At 36.3% G+C, this 19,932-nt stretch overlaps 3 protein-coding genes and 1 pseudogene across 6 annotated transcripts; 3 read left to right on the forward strand and 1 right to left on the reverse strand.

Moving 5' to 3' along the window:
- Positions 1–5,149: 5,149 nt before the first annotated feature.
- LOC104719754 (uncharacterized protein At3g27210-like) lies at positions 5,150–6,600 on the forward strand (annotated as a pseudogene). The gene is made up of 4 exons (XR_015569106.1): positions 5,150–5,376; positions 5,569–5,682; positions 5,904–5,987; positions 6,071–6,600. The product of XR_015569106.1 is annotated as an uncharacterized protein At3g27210-like (transcript).
- A 1,078-nt stretch (positions 6,601–7,678) lies between these two features.
- Positions 7,679–11,600, forward strand: LOC104719755 (uridine/cytidine kinase UKL1, chloroplastic). 2 transcript variants are annotated; one of them, XM_010437725.3, is made up of 14 exons: positions 7,679–8,059; positions 8,312–8,403; positions 8,523–8,592; positions 8,722–8,840; positions 9,012–9,108; positions 9,456–9,535; positions 9,833–10,027; positions 10,109–10,192; positions 10,277–10,337; positions 10,525–10,585; positions 10,736–10,829; positions 10,903–10,975; positions 11,078–11,160; positions 11,273–11,600. In XM_010437725.3, exons 1-14 carry the CDS (start codon positions 7,861–7,863, stop codon positions 11,426–11,428), a joined length of 1,464 nt encoding a protein of 487 aa, XP_010436027.1. In that variant the 5' UTR covers positions 7,679–7,860; the 3' UTR covers positions 11,429–11,600. The 2 variants fall into 2 exon arrangements, 1 of the variants encoding a protein (XP_010436027.1); XR_015568112.1 differs by having other exon boundaries at positions 7,694–8,059; positions 10,525–10,600.
- Positions 11,601–11,696: 96 nt separating this feature from the next.
- On the forward strand, positions 11,697–14,399 carry LOC104719756 (zinc finger CCCH domain-containing protein 59). Of its 2 annotated transcripts, XM_010437727.2 has the most exons (6): positions 11,784–11,937; positions 12,572–13,238; positions 13,335–13,436; positions 13,540–13,692; positions 13,775–13,954; positions 14,043–14,399. In XM_010437727.2, the coding sequence occupies exons 2-6, from the start codon at positions 12,573–12,575 to the stop codon at positions 14,277–14,279; spliced, it is 1,338 nt and encodes a 445-aa protein (XP_010436029.2). In that variant the 5' UTR covers positions 11,784–11,937; position 12,572; the 3' UTR covers positions 14,280–14,399. The 2 variants fall into 2 exon arrangements, with proteins under 2 accessions (XP_010436028.2, XP_010436029.2); XM_010437726.3 differs by having other exon boundaries at positions 11,697–13,238.
- Positions 14,400–14,491: 92 nt separating this feature from the next.
- On the reverse strand, positions 14,492–18,759 carry LOC104719757 (chloride channel protein CLC-a-like). The gene is made up of 6 exons (XM_010437728.3): positions 17,836–18,759; positions 16,999–17,199; positions 16,727–16,904; positions 16,109–16,641; positions 14,899–16,030; positions 14,492–14,812 (listed from the first exon to the last, which is right to left on the reverse strand). The coding sequence occupies exons 1-6, from the start codon at positions 18,012–18,014 to the stop codon at positions 14,708–14,710; spliced, it is 2,328 nt and encodes a 775-aa protein (XP_010436030.2). The 5' UTR covers positions 18,015–18,759; the 3' UTR covers positions 14,492–14,707.
- Positions 18,760–19,932: the final 1,173 nt, after the last annotated feature.

The following is a 19,932-nucleotide window of genomic DNA, read 5'->3' on the forward strand; positions in this document are numbered from 1 at the left end:
TTATATCCCAACTACTAAGAAAACATTCACAGTGGCTTTTGGTTATGGTTACAACACATTGGTACAAAGATGAGATCTTTGGGAGGAAATTACAAGTATTATTCAGAACTCACTAGCGAAGGACTCTCCTCTAATGGTCATTGGCGATTTCAACCAAATCCTATCTGCTCATGAACACTACTCGGTGATGCCACATCCCTTACCTCTAAGTGGTATGTCAGAATTCTCCCAATGTCTGTCAGCGAATGATTTATCAGATATGCCTATAGAGGAGCCTTTTATACCTGGAAGAATAATCAATCAGTGGATCCGGTGCTGAGGAAATTAGATAGAGCCTTGGTTAATGAAACCTAGAGGGAGACATATCCTGAATCCATAGCGTTATTTGAGCCCCCGGGAGATTCTGATCACTCGCTAGTATTGGTGTGTACTTCCTCATCTTTACTGGGTAACAAGAAGTCCTTTAAGTATTTTTCGTTTTTATCTTCTCATCCAAGATTCAAAGAAATGATAGCGGATGCTTGGAGTTCAGAGGTAAACGTTGGGTCTAAGCTGTTACATTAGCTCAAAGGATGAAAAATGTTAAGGCAGTCTGCAAACAACTGAACATGGAGGGATTTGGTAACTTACAACAGAGAGCCAAGGATACACTAGCTAACTTAGAATCAATTCAGGCTAATTTGCTCAGGGCACCTTCAGACTCTTTGTTTAGGGAGGAATTTGTAGCACGTCAGAAGTGGACTTTCTTTGCAAACGCCTTGGAGTCTTTTTATAGACAAAAGTCAAGGGTTCGGTGGTTACAGGAGGGGGACGCAAACACAATTTTTTTCTTTAAGTCGGTTGTGGCTAATCAGGGGAGGAATGGGATAAAGTATTTGAAGGGGGATGATGGAGAGAGAATATACAATGTGGATCAAATAAAGGACCAAATCTAAGCCTTGGTCACAGAGAATGAAGATGTTAACCCTTTGATGGTAGAAGAAATCCAAGCCTTGGTCTCATTCAGCTGTGAACCAAATCTAGCAGCTCAGCTTATTCAAGTGCCTTTAGTGGGTGATATCAGACGTACAATTGTTACTATGCCCAAGTCGAAGGCTCCAGGTCCTGATGGTTTTACCGTTGAGTTTCTTTGGGAAGCCTGGGATATTGTAGGTCAGGAAACAGTGGAAGCAGTTCAAGCTTTCTTCTCCTCAGGTCATCTGCCTCGTAATTTTAATGCTCCAACTATTACGCTAATCCCGAAGATTCAAGGAACTGATTTGATCCCTTTGTTTCAGCCTATATCCTGTTGCACAACAGTATACAAGATCATTGCTCGGCTTTTAAAGGACAAACTAAAACTCTTCATCTCAGATGCAATCCAAGGAAACCAAGTCGGGTTTGTCATGGGCAGGCAACTTTGTGAAAATGTACTCCTTGCATCTGAATTGGTCAATGATTTTCACTCATCCAGTCCTACAACTAGAGGATGCTTACAAGTGGATTTAGCCAAGGCATACGACAATTTAAATTGGCGGTTCCTCTTGAATGTTCTCTAGGCTATAAATTTATCGTCTCAATTCATTAGTTGGATCAAGGAATGCTTCTCGAGCCACTCCTTCAGTATTGCCCTTAATGGTGAGTTTATTGGATTCTTTCCACGTAAGAAAGAACTGAGACAGGGTGATCCCATGTCATCTCTCCTCTTTGTCCTCGCCATGGATGTTCTCTCCAAGAAATTAGATAAGGGAGCCTTAGATCACAAATTTGGTCTTCATCCGCTTTGCTCGGCTCCCATGATCACTCATTTAAGCTTCGCAGATGACATCTTAATCTTCTTTGACGGTCAACAATCTTCTTTGGAAGGTATATTGGCAATCCTTGAAGAGTTTAAAATGGACTCAGGATTGGGAGTTAACAAAGATAAGACTGCTCTATTTCTTGATGGCGGTACTCTCACAGAAAACCAAAGAATTGCTTCTGAAGCGGGTTTAGTTCAAGGCTCCTTTCCAGTTAGATACTTGGGAGTTCCTCTTTCCACAAAGAAGATGTGTAGACAAGACTATCAGCCTCTTTTGGATAAGATTCTTTTCAGTTTTACGTTTATCCACTCGAAGTTCTTTTGACCCGGTCTACAAAAGCTGAGTTGAGCTCCCAAGAACTTGACAGCCACAACGCAGTCCTCTTCCTCTGGAGATGGTGAGGACATGGACATGTTTGTTATGATTTGGGTTTGGCAATGAGACAGAGTTACAAGAGGAGGCAGCAAGATACGTTTCGGATCTGAATCCGATGCAACCGGGTTTAGATCATCTTGGACCCACAGAACTCCATCGTCCTTTATAGTGGCCACTATAAGATGCACCGATCGATACCATTGCATCATTATTAAGATGATTATACACCAAATCCATAGGCACCTTCTTCTCCAAGTGTGTGCACTCACGTTCATTAATATTGAAAATGATAAGTTTCCCTAGATCTGCTCCACAAGGTTCAGCGCCGATTATGGAACAAGGAGGGCTTTGCTGGAAGGAAGATGAGACGCCATTAGAGAGATGAGGAGAGGCTCTAACAAACACCGGATTTTGAAGGCAGAGCTTCGGAGGTAGGCCGAGAAGCAGAGACATGGATGTTCTTATCGAAGAAGAAAAAACCCCTAATATAAGAATTGGTGATAATCACATCTTATATAAAACACTCCCATTCTCGATACAGAGAAAGGAGTAACTTGGCCACCAAGTTTTCCATCTCCAAATTTCATATGAATATTTTGCTTTCCATATTTCTCATTAGAAAAATCATATTCCATATACATTAATGTTTGTCGACCGGATTCCCATTTCGAGTCTCGTTTGCTGTTTATGATATATTTGATGAGAGTAAAGACACATAATGTGTTAAAAGAAAAATTATATTAGACTCTCATGATATAATGTTATAGCTTATGTTCTCTTATTTCCTAAACTAAGATAATATAAATGTAAATAATATATTTAGATAAATGTAAATATTCCTAAACTATATATTCTAGATTCTTCTCAATCTCCATAATTTACATATTTTTGGGTTTGTCATCTCGACCGTCGATCTCGGTTGATCTCCGGATATTTTGCTTTCCATATTTCTCATTAGAAAAATCATATTCCATTTACATTAATGTTTGTCCAGCGGATTCCCATTTCGAGTCCTGTTTGCTGTTTATGATAGATTTGATAAGAGTAAAGACACATAATATGTTAAAAGAAGAATTATATTAGACTCTAATGATATAATATTACAGCTTATGTTCTCTTATTTCCTAAACTAAGATAATATAAATGTAAATAATATATTTAGATAAATGTAAATATTCCTAAACTATATATTCTAGATTCTTCTCAATCTCCATAATTTACATATTTTTGGGTTTGTCATCTCGACCGTCGATCTCGGTTGATCTCCGGTTCTCCATATCCCAATATCCCGGCAAGCTCATACGTAGTAACACAGGTGAGATTGGACAAGTCTTCAAAATAACAGCTTTATACCCGGCTGTCGGGTCATCGACTTTTATACCCGGTCGTAGGGTCAAAGCGGCTACTATACCCAGCCGTTAGGTCATCGACGTTTATATCTGGTCTTAGGGTCATCAACGACGTTTATACTCAGCCGTAGAGTCATCAGTGGCGTTTATACTCGGCCGTAGAATCATCTTCATGGCATTTATACTCAGCCATAAAGTCAATCTCTATCGATTTAAAAAAAAAACACAAGTTTGAATCGTTCTTCGAACTTCTTGTTCATAAAGAAACTTGTGTAGTCATGGTCAAATTCGAATTCATCATCGCCGGATCAGCATTGTATCCGTCGAAGTCATTGTCGTGGCTTCGTCAAAGTAATACAAAGAAACCACATGACAATAGGTAAAGTAGCACAAACACATGTTATTATGCCCAAATCTCTTATATAAGAGACAAACACCGTTCTTTCTTATTTTTTATTTTATTTTTTTTTTCACTTGGGCAACAGGCCGAACACCACCGTACGTCTTGGTTGATCTTCATAGTCACCACCACCAGCCAAATCATGGCCACACAAGACAACACACTCACGTGTGTGTGAAGCCCAAATTCCCAATTTTTTTTTTTTAAAATAGTCGATGGAGTTTGGATAAATCTCATTACCAACTCACAATTAGACCAAAAAGAAAGAAAGACTCCAACGTTAAAAAAAGAAGCGATGGAGAAAGGTCAAAATAAAAGAAGTGACGAAACAGAATTTTTTTTTTTCTTTGCGGAAGTTTACGTAACGGAACCATAAACCACATCAAGGATTTTGGCTCTGATACCATTACATCACATGACTGCATTTTCTTCTTCTTCTTTGCCCGATTTAACATTACTTTTGTTGGTATTTTGGTTTATTGCAAATTAAATAAACTACTTAACTTTGTTTTCATAGTTTCTTGTAAAATTCAGAAGTATTCAAAGTTGAGGAAAACAAAGTTAAGTTGTTTGATATTTGATAAAAACAAAAGATTTTATACTATTATATTGAATAATTTTAGTGGCTTTGAGACATGTTCAGACGTGTTATTAATCAATGAGTTTGGAAAAAAATTAAAAAGCTCATATATTTCTCTAGTCAAAAAAATGAAAAAAAAAATTGTTATTTAACAAAACCTGCTTGGAAATGCGTGTCAAAAATTAAAACTGTGTTGTTTAATCAGTGAGCTTGGAAGGAAATTTACATTCATAGATTTATTTCTCTAATCAAAATAAAAAAAAAAAACTAGATTTGTTAACGATTTTGCGTATTTTAATAGATAACACACGCTTCCAAACAAACTTTTTCAATTTTTTTTTGTTTTTGTAAATAACTTCACTTCACGTCTTTTAGCAATTTCACATTCAAACAAAGTAAAAGTAAACAAACTAGTACAGTAATTAGGAAATGTCTTACCAAATACAGTCAAACTCTTTTAAAAAGACTTTGTTAACAGCCACGTCATTCCGATAAGACAGAAACCGCACATCGTCCTTTCTCTCCGAGTGATCCACGTGGAAGGCTGATTGATTCCATAATATCCTCATAGGACTCTCACAACGTTTCTCCGACTACGTTTGATGAATCATCGGCCGGCCAATTTCTTCTTTAACATGCGTGCGAGGCAGTATTACCCTGCGTGTCAACGTTTTCCACGAGAAAATCAAATCTTTTAATAAAAGTTCTGTTTTTAATCGAAGTCTTAAAATTGTAACGTGTGCGTCCGTGAGTAGAAGTTCGTGAATTTTCCCACTATGATGATACGCCACAACTCAGTTCCGGAGAATATTTCGCTGGAGACGGCGGAGGAGAACGGTGGTTTTATGGACAAGCCAAGTTTTTTGTCTTCCTCTACTAAGAGAATTTCTGGTATTACTTTCTATTTTCGGATTTTGGAATTATTATAGGGTACTTATATTATATCGACCTAACGAGGGATCATGTAGGGTTTCTACGAAAATAATCAAATATAAATTAACTTTTGTGTTATATTATATGCATACACGATTTCGTTTGATTACGTACGTATATATAATGAGTTCATTCATATTTTACCTTCAGAATGGCCGGTAAAGGAGAATTTAGCTCCGGTGGCTACTCCAACGACGGTGGATACTACTGGCTTTCATCAAGTGAAATCTCGATGGTCGTTTTCTTCTTCTAAGAGAAGCATTGGTACTTGTTTCCATAATCTTTTTATTTATTTCCTTAATCATTTAGTCTGATTGATGAAATAATTAACAGCGTAGTAATACAATACTATCATACTTAACGTTTCCGTTAATATATAGTAACGGATTTCTCCAAACATTGGCTTTTATTTCTTATATTTGAGTTGTGTTTTTTTATTTATTTTAGTGAAGCCTTAAAATGTGTAAGTTGTTCCAATGTGACAGGGAGTAGTAAAGATGATACCTTTTTTGAATCACATCAATGGCTACAATCTGATTCTGAAGATGATTTCTACAGCGTTAATGGCGGTTTGTTACATTTAACTACACCGCAATATAACTTTGATTGATATCTTTATGTAAATTTAACATTTGATTTTTGGTTTATGTAGATTTTACTCCATCACTTGGAAATACTCCAAAATGTAGTTTCTCTGCAGAGAAACTTCCTCGGTTTCATAACCCTTTATTCGGAGAAGAGAAGCCTCGAGTATCGATTTCGCATTTTAGCACCACGGAGGAAGAAACTAGGTGAACTTTTTAGAGACAGTATAAGAGAAGGACGAGAGGAAATTTTCGAAGAGTCATCGAAAAACCAAAGTGAAAAAGGAAAAAAATCATCAAGTGATCACTCTGATGAGCTCAAAATCATTGAAAATTCTGTAAAAGAGAAGAAGAATCTGAAATCTTTGAATTATCATCATCGTTGTCTTCCAAGATTCTCGTCTTTTAAAGGAAGTTTAATGGAGAAGAAGAAGAAGAAAAAGAAGAAAATTCATGTGAAATGAGATTGAAAGTTTGGATGTTTTATTATAAAAATTCGAATAACTTTCACCTATGGTAATTTTACATGTTATTCGCTGATTGATGTGATGAAAACATAAGCACTGATTTAGACAAAGAGAAACATATTTATGATTTATTAAAAGTTAGATTTTGGATCATTTGTTAATGAAAATACAAACATGTTTATATGTTGGTATATTAGTAATGGATTATCTGGTTTTCGCCATATTTGACAACTAAAAATCAAAACAGTTTTAAAAGCGCTATGAAACAATATCAAGTTTGATTCAGTGAGCACAAGGATGACGATAACGATGAAATCTCCTAATGTTATCCATTTTATTGGGAGAAGTACTCATGAGAAGTCTGATAGAGATGAAATACTTCAAACATTGTTAGAATTGTGTTTGTTCATATTTTGGATGTAAAATACATTAAAATTTAAAGTGAAACGAATTCCATTGAAAATAGAATAACAATTATTTTACAAGTGCTTTAAAATCATCCAACAAATGTTTAATCCAATAACAGAAGATTTTTATTGTATTTTTTAAAATGCGTAATTGAATAACGCAGGATTTTGAAATACACCCAACTCCATTAAAAGATAAGGTTGAATAACACCCCCTAAATTTTATAATTACAAATCGGAATTTCTCACAACCAATCAATCCCAAAATAAAATAAAAATTCTAAATATAGTTTATTCATAAAATAATAATTTTAATTATTGCACAAAGCTATAACTAATTTAAAGATAATTACAATTTAAAACATTTGTCATAGAGCAGAAAAGCTTATCCTAGTTTTGTACTATTTTGGTCTCCACTTATATCTTGTAATAACAAGTGGAATATCTTAATTGGTATAATGGTTTAGTTGATTGATGGGTATAAAATGGAAGAAAAGAAGTGAAATATCCCTTATTATTTATTTTTATTTTACTTTTATTTAATTATCATCACCACAATTTGGTGGAGCACATATCACATTGTCAAAAATATAATATAAATATAAAATATATAAGCCTAAATTAACCAAAAATATAAGATTTATTCCTAAATCCTAAATATAAAGTACAAAAAATTATGTAACTATAAATATATATAAATCTAAAAATGTAAAAGTTGTTAAAAATATGCCTAAAATTAACATAACATTTAATATAGTAAAATTTATTCCTATTAACTAAATAAAAGTACAAAAACATTATTATAAAATAAAAATATCAATTTAGTCAGAGGGAGACAAAGGTTTTGATATTTGCGTTGAACAGATTCCTTCGTTGTTACTTGTCAGTGTCTTCACTACGGCACGAACGCTTTTGTTCTTCGCCGGAAACAAAAAAATAACATAAAAAATCCAAATTCTGCAACCACCGATTCATCGGAGTTCAATGCCGGAGGATTCTTCTTCGATAGACTACGCGATGGAGAAGGCATCAGGGCCTCACTTCTCCGGTCTTGACTCTTCTTCTCCACCCAATTCCTCCGTCATCTCTTCACTTTCTCATCTCCGATCAGTTGTCTCTTCTTCTTCTTCTTCTTCTTCTTCTTCTCCTGCTTCCGAAGCTCCCAAACAACCCTTCATTATCGGTGATTTTTTTCTCAATCCCCGTTTCGTTCTAGCCTTGTTTAGGTTTTTATCGAATTTGGGGAATTGGGTTCTGTCTCTCTTGAATTTTGGGAGTTTCTACTGCATTTGATTTCGTTTCTAAATTTAGGGTTTTTATCCTTTGTCTATGGTAGCATTTTGTGCTTACAGGATTTAAGACAAGTTGTATAAATTTCAGTTTTTTTTTTTTTTTTTTTTTTTTGACGTTTTTGTTTGATTTTGCCATTTGAAAGGGGTTACTGGTGGTACGGCTTCTGGCAAAACTACGGTCTGCGATATGATAATTCAGCAGCTTCATGACCAACGTGTTGTTCTAGTTAATCAGGTTTGATTCTTTACTTCAATGTTCCACTTTTTCTTTTGTATTGATGTGGTTGAGATTCACATCATATATAGTTTGAATTGATGTTTTTTTTTTTTGTTGTTGTTGTTGTTGTTGGTTAGGATTCCTTTTACCGTGGTTTGACATCGGAGGAGTTGCAGCGTGCGCAAGAGTACAACTTTGATCATCCCGGTACACTATCTTAATGGGGTTTTCTTGAATTTTCTCACTGTTTTTAATTTGGCCTAAGACCAGTGAGGTTCAGTACATGGCAGCAGCATTTGGTTAATTTATCACCTTGTGTTTTTGTTTCTTTTGCAGATGCCTTTGACAATGAGCAGCTTTTGCATTGTGCTGAGACTCTCAAGAGCGGGCTACCCTATCAAGTTCCAATCTACGACTTTAAGATCCATCAACGTAGATCTGATACTTTTCGTCAGGTGCATACTTTACTATGCCCCATTTGATCTGATTCTCCTATTATTCTGGCTTTTGATCTGTTTCTCTTTTTACTTCACGTACTTTTTAGCACCTCTTGACTTTATTCCTGTGTTGCAGTTGGTGACAATAATTTATTTTTCATATTAATATCTGTTGGAACCCTCTGTCAGGTCAATGCTTCTGATGTTATAATTTTGGAAGGGATTCTAATCTTCCATGACTCACGAGTGCGGAATCTGATGAATATGAAGATCTTTGTTGACACAGGTAATGACCAACTTTATCTTCAGTTAATCAGTTCAATCAACTGCTATGTCTTTTCGTTTCCCCAAAGCATGCATATATCCTGCGCTACTCATCGGCTTTCACTCTTTTGACAACCTTATTACTTATTAGTTTTGTATACTGCGGAAATGATATTGTAATCAAAGTTGTCCATCTCCTGTTCTGTAGCTGATGCCTTGATAGGTTCTTTCACTGTGACCATTTATATCATCCTTTAACCACTGAATATAGAACAAATGCTTTTAATTTTTTTAAGCTATTGAAATAGTCAAATTGGAATCTATTTAACATTTTTATAGTACTCATCTTAAGCTATTTAATGGTTTCAGATGCTGATGTAAGGCTTGCTCGCAGAATCAGGCGTGACACAGCTGAGAGGGGTAGGGATGTCATTTCTGTGCTTGAACAGGTTAGTCCTCGTTTCTATTTATACTGTAGGATTGGTCAGCATAAGTTTCATCTATCTTAGTTCTTAGTTAAGTGTGGCTTTATTATTTCTCTGAATACGGGACCTGGCTAACAACACATGAAAATTTTGTACTGTTTAGCTACTCTGGTTTCTCCTTCTTACTGCTGTTATTTTTTTAGACAACTCTATGTGTTCTTGTTCCATCCTTTGATATGGTCCTCTGTAAACATTTATTTGAATCTTCTAAGCTTCCCATGTGTTCAACTTTTTTTCTGAGGATGTTATGTTCATTTACAGTATGCAAAGTTTGTGAAGCCGGCATTTGATGACTTTGTGCTCCCGACGAAGAAATATGCTGATGTAATCATACCTCGAGGAGGTGATAATCACGTTGCAGTCGATTTGATTACGCAACATATCCACACAAAACTTGGGCAGCATGATCTCTGCAAAATCTACCCAAATGTTTATGTCATCCAGTCAACATTTCAGGTATTTTCTCTCTTTCTTTGATACTTGATTTTGATGGTATGTGTTTGTATAAATGGTTTCACTATAGGATCATGATTGCAGATCAGAGGCATGCATACACTTATTCGGGAGAAGGACATATCAAAGCATGATTTTGTATTCTATTCAGATCGACTCATTCGTCTGGTAGTTCTCTGCCTTATGTCTTCTCTTTCAACGTCACTTAGCTTTCAGGATTTCTTATGTTAATTAATATCGGTTTCATTTCAGGTCGTGGAGCATGGTCTTGGTCATTTGCCATTCACTGAGAAACAAGTAGTTACTCCAACAGGTAATGGCGTAATGCATGACCTGTAACAATACTGTGTACTCTTTCTTATATAACTAGGTCATCAAATGTCCATCTCCTTAACGTGGATCTACAAGTTTTTTTTTTTGTGCCTTTACCGATACCACACATATTATTTTGAGTTAGCTCTCATTAAACTTGTTTAAACTTCTGATCTTGTCCACACCAGGAGCTGTATATACCGGTGTTGATTTCTGCAAGAAGCTTTGTGGGGTCTCAATTATTCGAAGGTGAGCCTTTGAAAGGTATTCTATTTGGTTAAGTTTGATATGATAAGATGCTTACTCTTCCAACTGTTTTACATCATTGAAGGCATAAATTACTTGTTTTCAGTTTCATATCTCTCCTAAGATTTTTCTTTTTTTGTATGCTTTTCCTAGTGGTGAAAGCATGGAAAATGCATTACGCGCTTGCTGCAAAGGAATTAAAATAGGGAAAATTCTCATCCACCGTGATGGCGACAATGGAAAACAGGTCTGTTAATTAATATTCTGCTCTTTTTATAAACAAGAATTAATTCTAAAGGTTCTTTTCTCGTTTAAATCAGCTTATTTATGAGAAGCTTCCTCACGACATTTCTGAACGCCATGTCCTGCTTCTAGACCCTGTCTTAGCCACAGGTAACGTACCAGTCTCTTTACGTTGCACATATTTATTCTAGTCTTATTGATGGATTTTTGTTTCTCTTAATCCGTCGCTTTTGCCATTGCTTGTTCTTAAAGGTAACTCTGCAAATCAAGCCATTGAATTACTTATACAGAAAGGAGTACCTGAATCTCACATTATATTCCTCAACCTTATCTCGGTGAGTGTAAAAAGCTAAAGATCGATCTCTTTTTCTCTCTCTCCGTGAATATAGAATCGAAAGATCTCTCTCTCCCTTTCTCATGATGGCTGACGGCCTTGCTTTTTGACAGGCGCCGGAGGGAATCCACTGTGTCTGCAAACGTTTTCCAGCATTGAAGATAGTTACCTCCGAAATAGACCAGGGTCTGAACCAAGAGTTCCGAGTTATACCGGGCTTAGGCGAGTTTGGAGATCGTTACTTCGGCACAGACGAGGAAGACCAGTAGTCACCACTCAACACTGTGACCGGTTCGAGAAAAAAAAACAGACGCATTGGTTGGTGGTCCTATTAGAGCTTTAATTTATAACTAGAGAGACACTAGAGGAACTTGTATGTCTCGTCTCAAAAGAACCTACATAAAGCTTCTGCCATTATTAATATTTGTTTCTCTTTTGATTTATGAATCTCTCTGCACCCGAATTATTTTTTGAAATAAAGATTAAAAAATATTTAAAACAAAACAATAAATGGACCCACGACTGATGGGCCTAAGCTAAGCCCAATAATAAATTATGGCCTAACCTCCACCGCTCATCCAGCATCTACAATACTCTATAAATACACCACCATTCACCTGCGAAGCCGAGGGTTCTGTTTCATTCTCGACTCTTTTACCTTTTTTTTTTTGACCTAAACCTCCGTCTCAAAATTTCCTTTTTTCTTCGCTCTCTCTCTCCCCGATCGAGTTGCAAAGCGTTCTTCCCCTAATCGAAGATATCTCCAGATTCTACTCAGGTTTGCTTCTATTTCGACTACGCTTTCTCCGCGATTATGATGTTGTCTTCTTCGTGCTTTCACTTTGGGTTGGGTTTCTCCGTCTTCTCGATCCTCCTTTTCGCATCGACCCCCAGAAATTTAGGGTTTCCACCGATGAGGATGAGTGAAATCTAGGGTTTCACGGATACGGATGATGTATCCGAGTGTTTCTTCTTATTGTACATACGTTGGAAGCTAGATCTCTCTTTTTTTAGGGTTTTGATACTATGAGATCTTCAAAGCCTGTCGATTTTGTTCGTGATGATTTTCCTACTGCTATTGGAAACTCGGATGATCGATCGTTCGTCGGCTATGGATTGTTTGGAATTGAAGAGTTCTTTCGTTTTTAGTGGTATTTAGGTTTAGAGTTCTGATTGAGATTAGAGATTTATTTGGTTGTTTCTGTGGATGTGGATGTGATTGATACCTGGATTGAATTTGGGGTTACAGTCAGAGGATTGGTGCTTTTGATTCTCTTCTTACTTCTAACGATTGGGGAATTCAGAGACTCCTTACTTCTGGACTTGTTACCCTTCTGAAATTTTATGTATGGATCATCATGGATCAACTCTGTGGTTCAGTCTTCTAAAGTTGGTATTTTCTCAATGTTTAGTATGAATTACGTGGCGCCTAGGAGATACTCACAGGGAAGGAATTTTGGAGTCAAGAGACAGCAGGATTTCGCAGCAGATGTAGTTTCCAGAAGACCTTACGCTCCATATGACAATACAATGAGGAAAAGTCAAAATAAGGTGTCAAGGAATCTGGTTTGGACCTCAAAAGAGTACAAATCTCCAGAGGTCAACAGGCCAAGGAAGTATGAAGCCAATGGTTCAACAAAACCACCGGTTTTAGGCAAAGGATGTTCTGTTGTGCCAAATCAGCCGAGAAAGAATGCTGCGTATGGGCCAAGAAGCTTACCTATTTCAGACACCAGAGGTCCGGTGTCGAGAGCTAACAGCAGTCCCAAAAATATTGTATGCAAGTATTGGAAAGCTGGAAGCTGCAAGAGGGGTGAGCAGTGCCAGTTCTTACACTCTTGGTCTTGTTTCCCTGGATTAGCCATGGTAGCTGCTCTTGAAGGACACAAGAAGGATATAAAGGGGATCACCCTCCCTCAGGGTTCAGATAAACTCTTTTCAGTCAGTAGCGATGGTACATTGCGAATTTGGGACTGCCATACTGGTCAGTGTGTACATACCATCAACCTCCAGGCGGAAGCAGGATCTCTAATCAGTGAAGGCCCATGGGTCTTCCTTGGCTTGCAAAACGCTGTAAAGGTTAGCTGAAGCCGTCTCTTGACTCAAATATGCTTTCTATTATCTTAATTCTATGTTGGTTATGGTGTTAATGTTTTTGTTTATACAATCCTGCAGGCTTTTAATGTTCAAACCAGTAAAGATTTGCATCTTGACGGGGTGGTTGGTCAGGTGCATGCAATGACTGTTGCAAATGGAATGCTCTTTGCTGGAACAAGTGTAAGCATTATAACTTGCTCTCTATCTCTGTATACATGTGTTAGTTCTCCTCTTCTTTGATGTATCTAACTTAAGTTCTCTTTCATTTATTTTGGAATTGCAGTCTGGCAGTATATCAGTCTGGAAAGCTACGGACTCTGAGTCTGATCCTTTCAAATACCTCACATCTCTCGAGGGACATCACAGTGGTGAAGTCACTTGTTTTGTTGTTGGTGGTCAGCTACTATACTCTGGTTCTGTCGATAAAAAAATAAAGGTAATAATCTACTAATTGATTTCAGCTTTAATCTTATTTCGAATGAACATTCCAATCAATTCTGTTTCCTGTGATTCGCCAGGTGTGGGATCTCAACACCCTGCAATGTATAATGACCCTGAAACAACATACCGACACTGTCACGTCACTCTTATGTTGGGACAAGTGTCTGATATCGTCTTCCTTGGATGGGACCATTAAAGTTTGGGCTTGTTCTGAAAATGATGTTTTGAAAGTTACTCATACGCGCAGACAAGAACAGGTAAAGATTTATTTGTTTACACTCATGCTATTTATCATAAAAACAACACTTGGTCTTAACAAAAAGCATATCTGATTGTTTGAAACAGAGTGTTGTTCATGCTCTTTGTGGGATGCACGATGCAGAGGCCAAACCGATCATATTCTGCTCATACGAAAATGGAACAGTTGGCATCGACGACCTACCATCTTTTGAAGAAAGAGGAAAGATGTTCTCTACCCACACGATCAGCACACTCACAGTTGGTCCTGGAGGATTGCTATTCAGTGGAGACAAGGGTGGGAATTTGCGTGTATGGAGCTTAGCTGCCGGCCCGAAAGTTTAGTCATTTTTGACAATCGAATTATGATTTAATTTGTACATAGATTGTGGTTGATAAGAGTTAAAAAGAGAGTTCTGGTTTGTAATGACTCAAAAATTAAATTTACTAAATTTAATTTCAAAATCCTTGCTTTAATGTAATAACCTCAAATTCATACCCCTCAGAATCTGATGAGAACCAAACTCAAAACATGTAAATACTCCCAAGCTATAAAGTTTTGTTCTGTATTCAATTTGTTTTTATTCTTCTTTTGAACTGATAATGTGGGGGAAAAAAGTAGAGATTTACAAGTAGAAAACACAAATCTACGAAATAGTATAATTTGTTTTTTTTTTGGTCTTGAAGAAAGAATGCAAGCAAAACTGGACAGAATATATATCAACTAAGAATGTGGAAAGAAACACAAATCACACAAACCAATGAGTGAACCTTCATTGAAGTTTTCCACTTTTGTGTTTATCCAAGTGCGGGAATGCTTGTAGAATGTTATACGCCCTTAGATCTTGCCTTGTTAGGATCCCTATCACAGGTGACATCTGCAAAAACACGAGACATATTGATCAAACGGTTTAGTATAGTGTTCTTGAATCTTGAATCAAGAGAGTGAAAAAAGAAAACTTACCCCTGAAGCTTGAATCTTGGGAACAATCAACAAATGTCTGAGACCAACTGACCGGAACAGTACCAAAGCCTTAGCCACTGACATACTCTGCACCACTGTGTAAGGTGTAGTGTTGGTCAAAGGATGAAGATCAACATACAATTGCATCTCTGAGCTTGTGATTGCCACATCGTCGAAATTGTCTTCTCTCTCAGCTAACTCAACTGCTGTGAACTTTTCCCTTACTTCCCACTCTTCTGTTCTCCTTTTCTCATTCAAGAACCATCTCTTTTTCAAAACTTTAACAAGATGAGCTCTTAGGATCAGACCATGGAGCTCTGCACCAGTGGCTTGATCTGCTCCATCCAAGACCGGGAAAGCGTTATGCGTTGTGTTCCTGAGCACATCGACTATATTCGCAACTTTTTCAACTCCGTTAAGTGTTACAACCGGAGGCTTAGCGTCATTAAGCTCACCTACAGTGAGGTTCCTCATCCAGGGCTCTGGATTTGCTTCCAAGAAAGGTAAGCCCTTTAGATGGAGAATGATCTCGTAGATACTCAGGTTGAAGCTGTCTCCAACTGTTTTAGCTATCAAAAGCACAAACATTGTAATGGGCAACAAAAGAAGGTTGTTGGTGAGTTCCAGAAATATAACACAGAGTGAAACAGTCATTCTCATTGAACCAGCCATGAGTGAAGCTGCACCAAGAACCGCGTAAAGACCTTGATCTATCTTCGTGTAAGATCCCATTGCTGTGCCTAGCATCCGACCGTATGCAGAACCCATGAGAATAATCGGTAGGAAGAGACCCGACGGTGTCGCTATACCGAATGTGATAAGCCCCAAAATGCAGTAGAGGCCAAAGAAGATCCAGAGAGAAACCATACCAAACTCATTAGGAGTGTTTGAAGAGAAAATGTTTCTGACCGCATCATCATTGGTGGTGAGAAACAGAGTAGACAGATCGTTGTAATAACCATTTGGACAATTGAATTGCTTGAAGTTTCCTGACCTTCCGTTTGTTGGACATGTCTCATCTATCGAGGGATCACAAGGCTTACACTCCGCTAAGAAAGGAAGACCGTACAAGCAAACCGATGTGAATAGAGATACCGCAAGACTTAGAAGCACCTTGTGAATCTTACCCTTCCTACACGCAAACGTTGACCAAACAATGTTAAGTAAACACACAAATCGTAGAATGTTTTCACTGATCATTAACACTTACTGATTGATGAGATTGTAAAGCCGGAGGACTTTATGAAGAAGATGATTGTACAAGCTTCCAAGAATGCCACCAAAGACTCCAATCAATGTGACCGGGATTATATCAGCTGCGTGGTACCTAACCTCTACATGACTCACATCAAACATAATGAGTCCTCCTGATCCGAAAAGCCCGCATTTCCCGGAATTGCAAATCTCAATGAACGCTCTCAGTACAACCACCACAACGGCTGTACTGAAGAATGTTCTCCACAAGAGAGCGCTTCTCCACCATGTAGCGACTTCCTCAAGTGCGAATAACACTCCTCCTACTGGTGACCTGAAAGCTGCACACACTCCGGAGGCAGATCCACAGGTGATAAGGTCTCTTCGATCTCTATCGTTGTTGAAGTAACGTAGCCATCTCCATTTGATTCTGTGGTTATCTGGACCACCTTGACCAAGCAAAGAAGCTATGCAGCTTCCAATATGAACCAATGGCCCTTCTTTACCAAGATCTAGTCCAGCTGCAACTGCTCCGATACTTCCAACAATCTAATCCAAAAACGGCAAAATCCATGAGTCAGACAAAAGATGTCATATTAACTTTGCGGGAACTGAGAAGATTTAAGAAACAAACCTTAACCATCATGGTGGTAAAACCAAACATATTGGGAGTGTCAATGCCATTAAGATAAGCTTTGATCTCAGGAATCCCGGGACCAGCTGCCGTAGGAGCAAAGACAACAACAAGTACTGTTGCCACCAAAGTCAGACCCAAATTCGCCCCCGTAAAGACCATCAGACCTGTCCAAAACCTATTTCAAACATATACTTAGCACACAAGGTAACTCAATTTCTTGATTTTTGTTCTTGTTTTTCAAGATCTTGGCTGATGGATGCGTCAATTACCTATCTTGAGCGATATAGTAGCCTACGGCGAGAAGTTTGTAACCAGCGATGTTTTCGACGGCGAGGTTGATGAGAGTAGCGATGAGACCAGTGAAGAGACCGACAAGACAAGCTAATGTCCATTTTAGAAATATGTATTGAAACACTTGAGCCTTTGATCTGCTTCTCCAGTCATGCTTGAACAGATCATTCTCGTTTATTCTGCAGTTAAAAAATTTCTACTGAATTATTGCACTAATGCATATGTCTCCATCACTGAAGATTTACTTTCAAGTTTTTATAAATATGAATATTAGTAAAGATTAAAACTTTATTGAAAGAGATTGAGACCAAGACGTATCATATACTAATGAAGAAAAGGTAACCCAATTTTCTTGATCATGTTCAAGATTTGGATGATGATTGCTTGCGGCAAATTGAAAATGTGAGAGAAAAATTGAACAGTTCATATGTCTCCATCACACTAATATTTTCATTCAATTTTGTTCTAAAAATCAGAACAAAGATTTTAAAACTTAACAAAAAAAAGTTTTGCCACGAATCCATTCAATTTTATTCATTTTCTTAAATGAAAATCACCTGAAAATAGAGTAAAATTTAAACTTAATAGAAAGAGATTAAAATTAAGAATAATATTTTTCAAAATAAAAATTTATCTGAAAACAGAGTAAAATAATTTTCTTGAAAGAGATTGAGACAAAAAAAAAAATTCTATCCAAAATATTATTTAAAAGTGACAAAATTTATCTGAAAACAGAGTTATATTGAAACTATATAGAAAAAAAAAGTGGAATAATTTTTTCTGATTTCAAGATCTGAAAGAAAAAGAAGACATACTCGTAATCTAAACTCTCGATGTGTGAAACCTTGGCACCGACCAAAGCAAGAGGAGTTGAAGAAAGTGTTCTATGTCTCTTAAGGAGAGGTTGGTTCAAAGTGTTGTTCTCTGGATCTACTTCTTCTTCTTCTCCATTGTAATTACTATTACTATTCTGCAAGTTTCCATCTTCATCCATCGATAACTCAAGAGACAATAGGATCACTTAAGAAAGAAAGAACAAAAGAAAGAAGAATAACAAAAGCAGGTTTTTGTTAGGTCTTCAAGAGCGTTTGGTTTGGATTTCTCTGCGAGTTTTTGTCGTTTCTTCTAGATGAAGAAGCACTTTTATGAAGCTTTATAGATCTCTCTCAACATATAGTCACATACATACATGCATGCATCAATCAATATACACCATTGTATGTATGGTTTGTATAAAACATCACATTTAAATTAATTTAAAATTTTATTTGGAGTCACAGTGGGTGGATGGGTACCATATGCGTTTCTCACTAAAGATAAGACAATCATTGGCCTATATAATATTGCCTACTCAAATAAAATATGTAACCAAACAAAAAAAGGTAAATTACGGCATGATATGTGGCGATTAAAGGTTCATATTATCATATATATGTGTGTATGATAGGAATTAATCTACTATTCTCTAGCTACGTCTTTCAACCAGAATACATTATATAATTTTGAAATCGATTAGCTATAAAGTATAGTTCTGTATACCACCCTATATCTGTTTATTTATTCTTATCAAAAGTATATATATTATACTCGTTTTTATGTATTTATAATACAGAAAAAAATAATTTGTGATTTTTACGTAAGTTGAACAAGAACGAAAGAAAATAAAATAATTCTACTACATTATTCTATTCTTATAAATCTTATCCACTAAAGGATACTATCCATTTGTGTGTGTGTGTGTAGAAATTGACTATTATCTAGCTATTATTAATACTCAATTTTCTATTTTCCTCAATATACAAATCATAAATCGATTTGTGATTTCGACGTAAAGTTGAAAGAAGGAAGGAATTCTAGTTTCTTATATAACACCGTACTAAATTATTTGTATGTATCCACTATTTTTTAAAATATATATACACTATTGAGGTGAATTAAGAGTTTTATGGCAGGCATAAAATGGTTTACGTGGATAGTTCCAAAATCTTTGGGCGCGTCGTTTTTCACTTTACCATTTCTTACATTTCACCCTTTTACATTCTTTTTGTAGAAAAGTAACAGTACTAGGAAGTAAAGTATTGTGCATAATAACATTTTTAATAGAAATCATCAGTGATTATGACATTTTTTTTTTCTTTCTAGAAAACACTTTTTACACTATTTATGACAGTTTTATCCTTAAAAATATATGTAATCATATTATAAGCACACATATACACATATCACAACAAACTTTATAAATGTATCATGTATGTATAGTAAAAAAAATCAACCAAAAACCAAATTCGAAAACCATTTAGAAAATTACAAATATTCATATCATAGCTTTAAAAGGTGTATTTTGACCCCCAAAAAAGCTTTAAAAAGTGTCAAAAATGCATGTAGAAGTCCAAATACTATTTTCCCAAATTTCTCTAACATAAGTTATTTAATTTATAAATATATCATCAATCATTTAGAAATAAATAGTTTTAACAAATTTTCATGAAGTTCTTGCACAGACCAACGCTCCCATACTTTTCCTTTTTGAATCGACATTGACGGTTGCATGTGGATCCCCAAGGCATCATATACAAATCTTTTTTCTGTTTTCATTTATAAATTAATGATATTCAAACTATATCGTCCATAAATAATCATAGAATACTCTACAATTTGCACTAGAGGACATAAACAATATTTTGTTTTTTTTTTTTTTTGTTAAAGGGCATTCAAATTAAAAAAAGAGAGAGAAACAAAATGTTTACAGGGCGAGGTCCAAAAGGAAGCTCAAATTGTGAAAACTCTAATTAAGTAGTAGCTAAATTTAAACCCATAATTAGGACAGAACCAATATTGAACCGAGGAGTTAAAATTGAACCAAATAGTTAGGAGTGAACCAGATAGACGGTTGGGCGGTATAGACACTTCAA

Source organism: Camelina sativa, chromosome 10, assembly GCF_030686135.1.
Source record: "Camelina sativa cultivar CO46 ecotype springtype chromosome 10, ASM3068613v1".
Taxonomy (NCBI): Eukaryota; Viridiplantae; Streptophyta; class Magnoliopsida; order Brassicales; family Brassicaceae; genus Camelina; species Camelina sativa.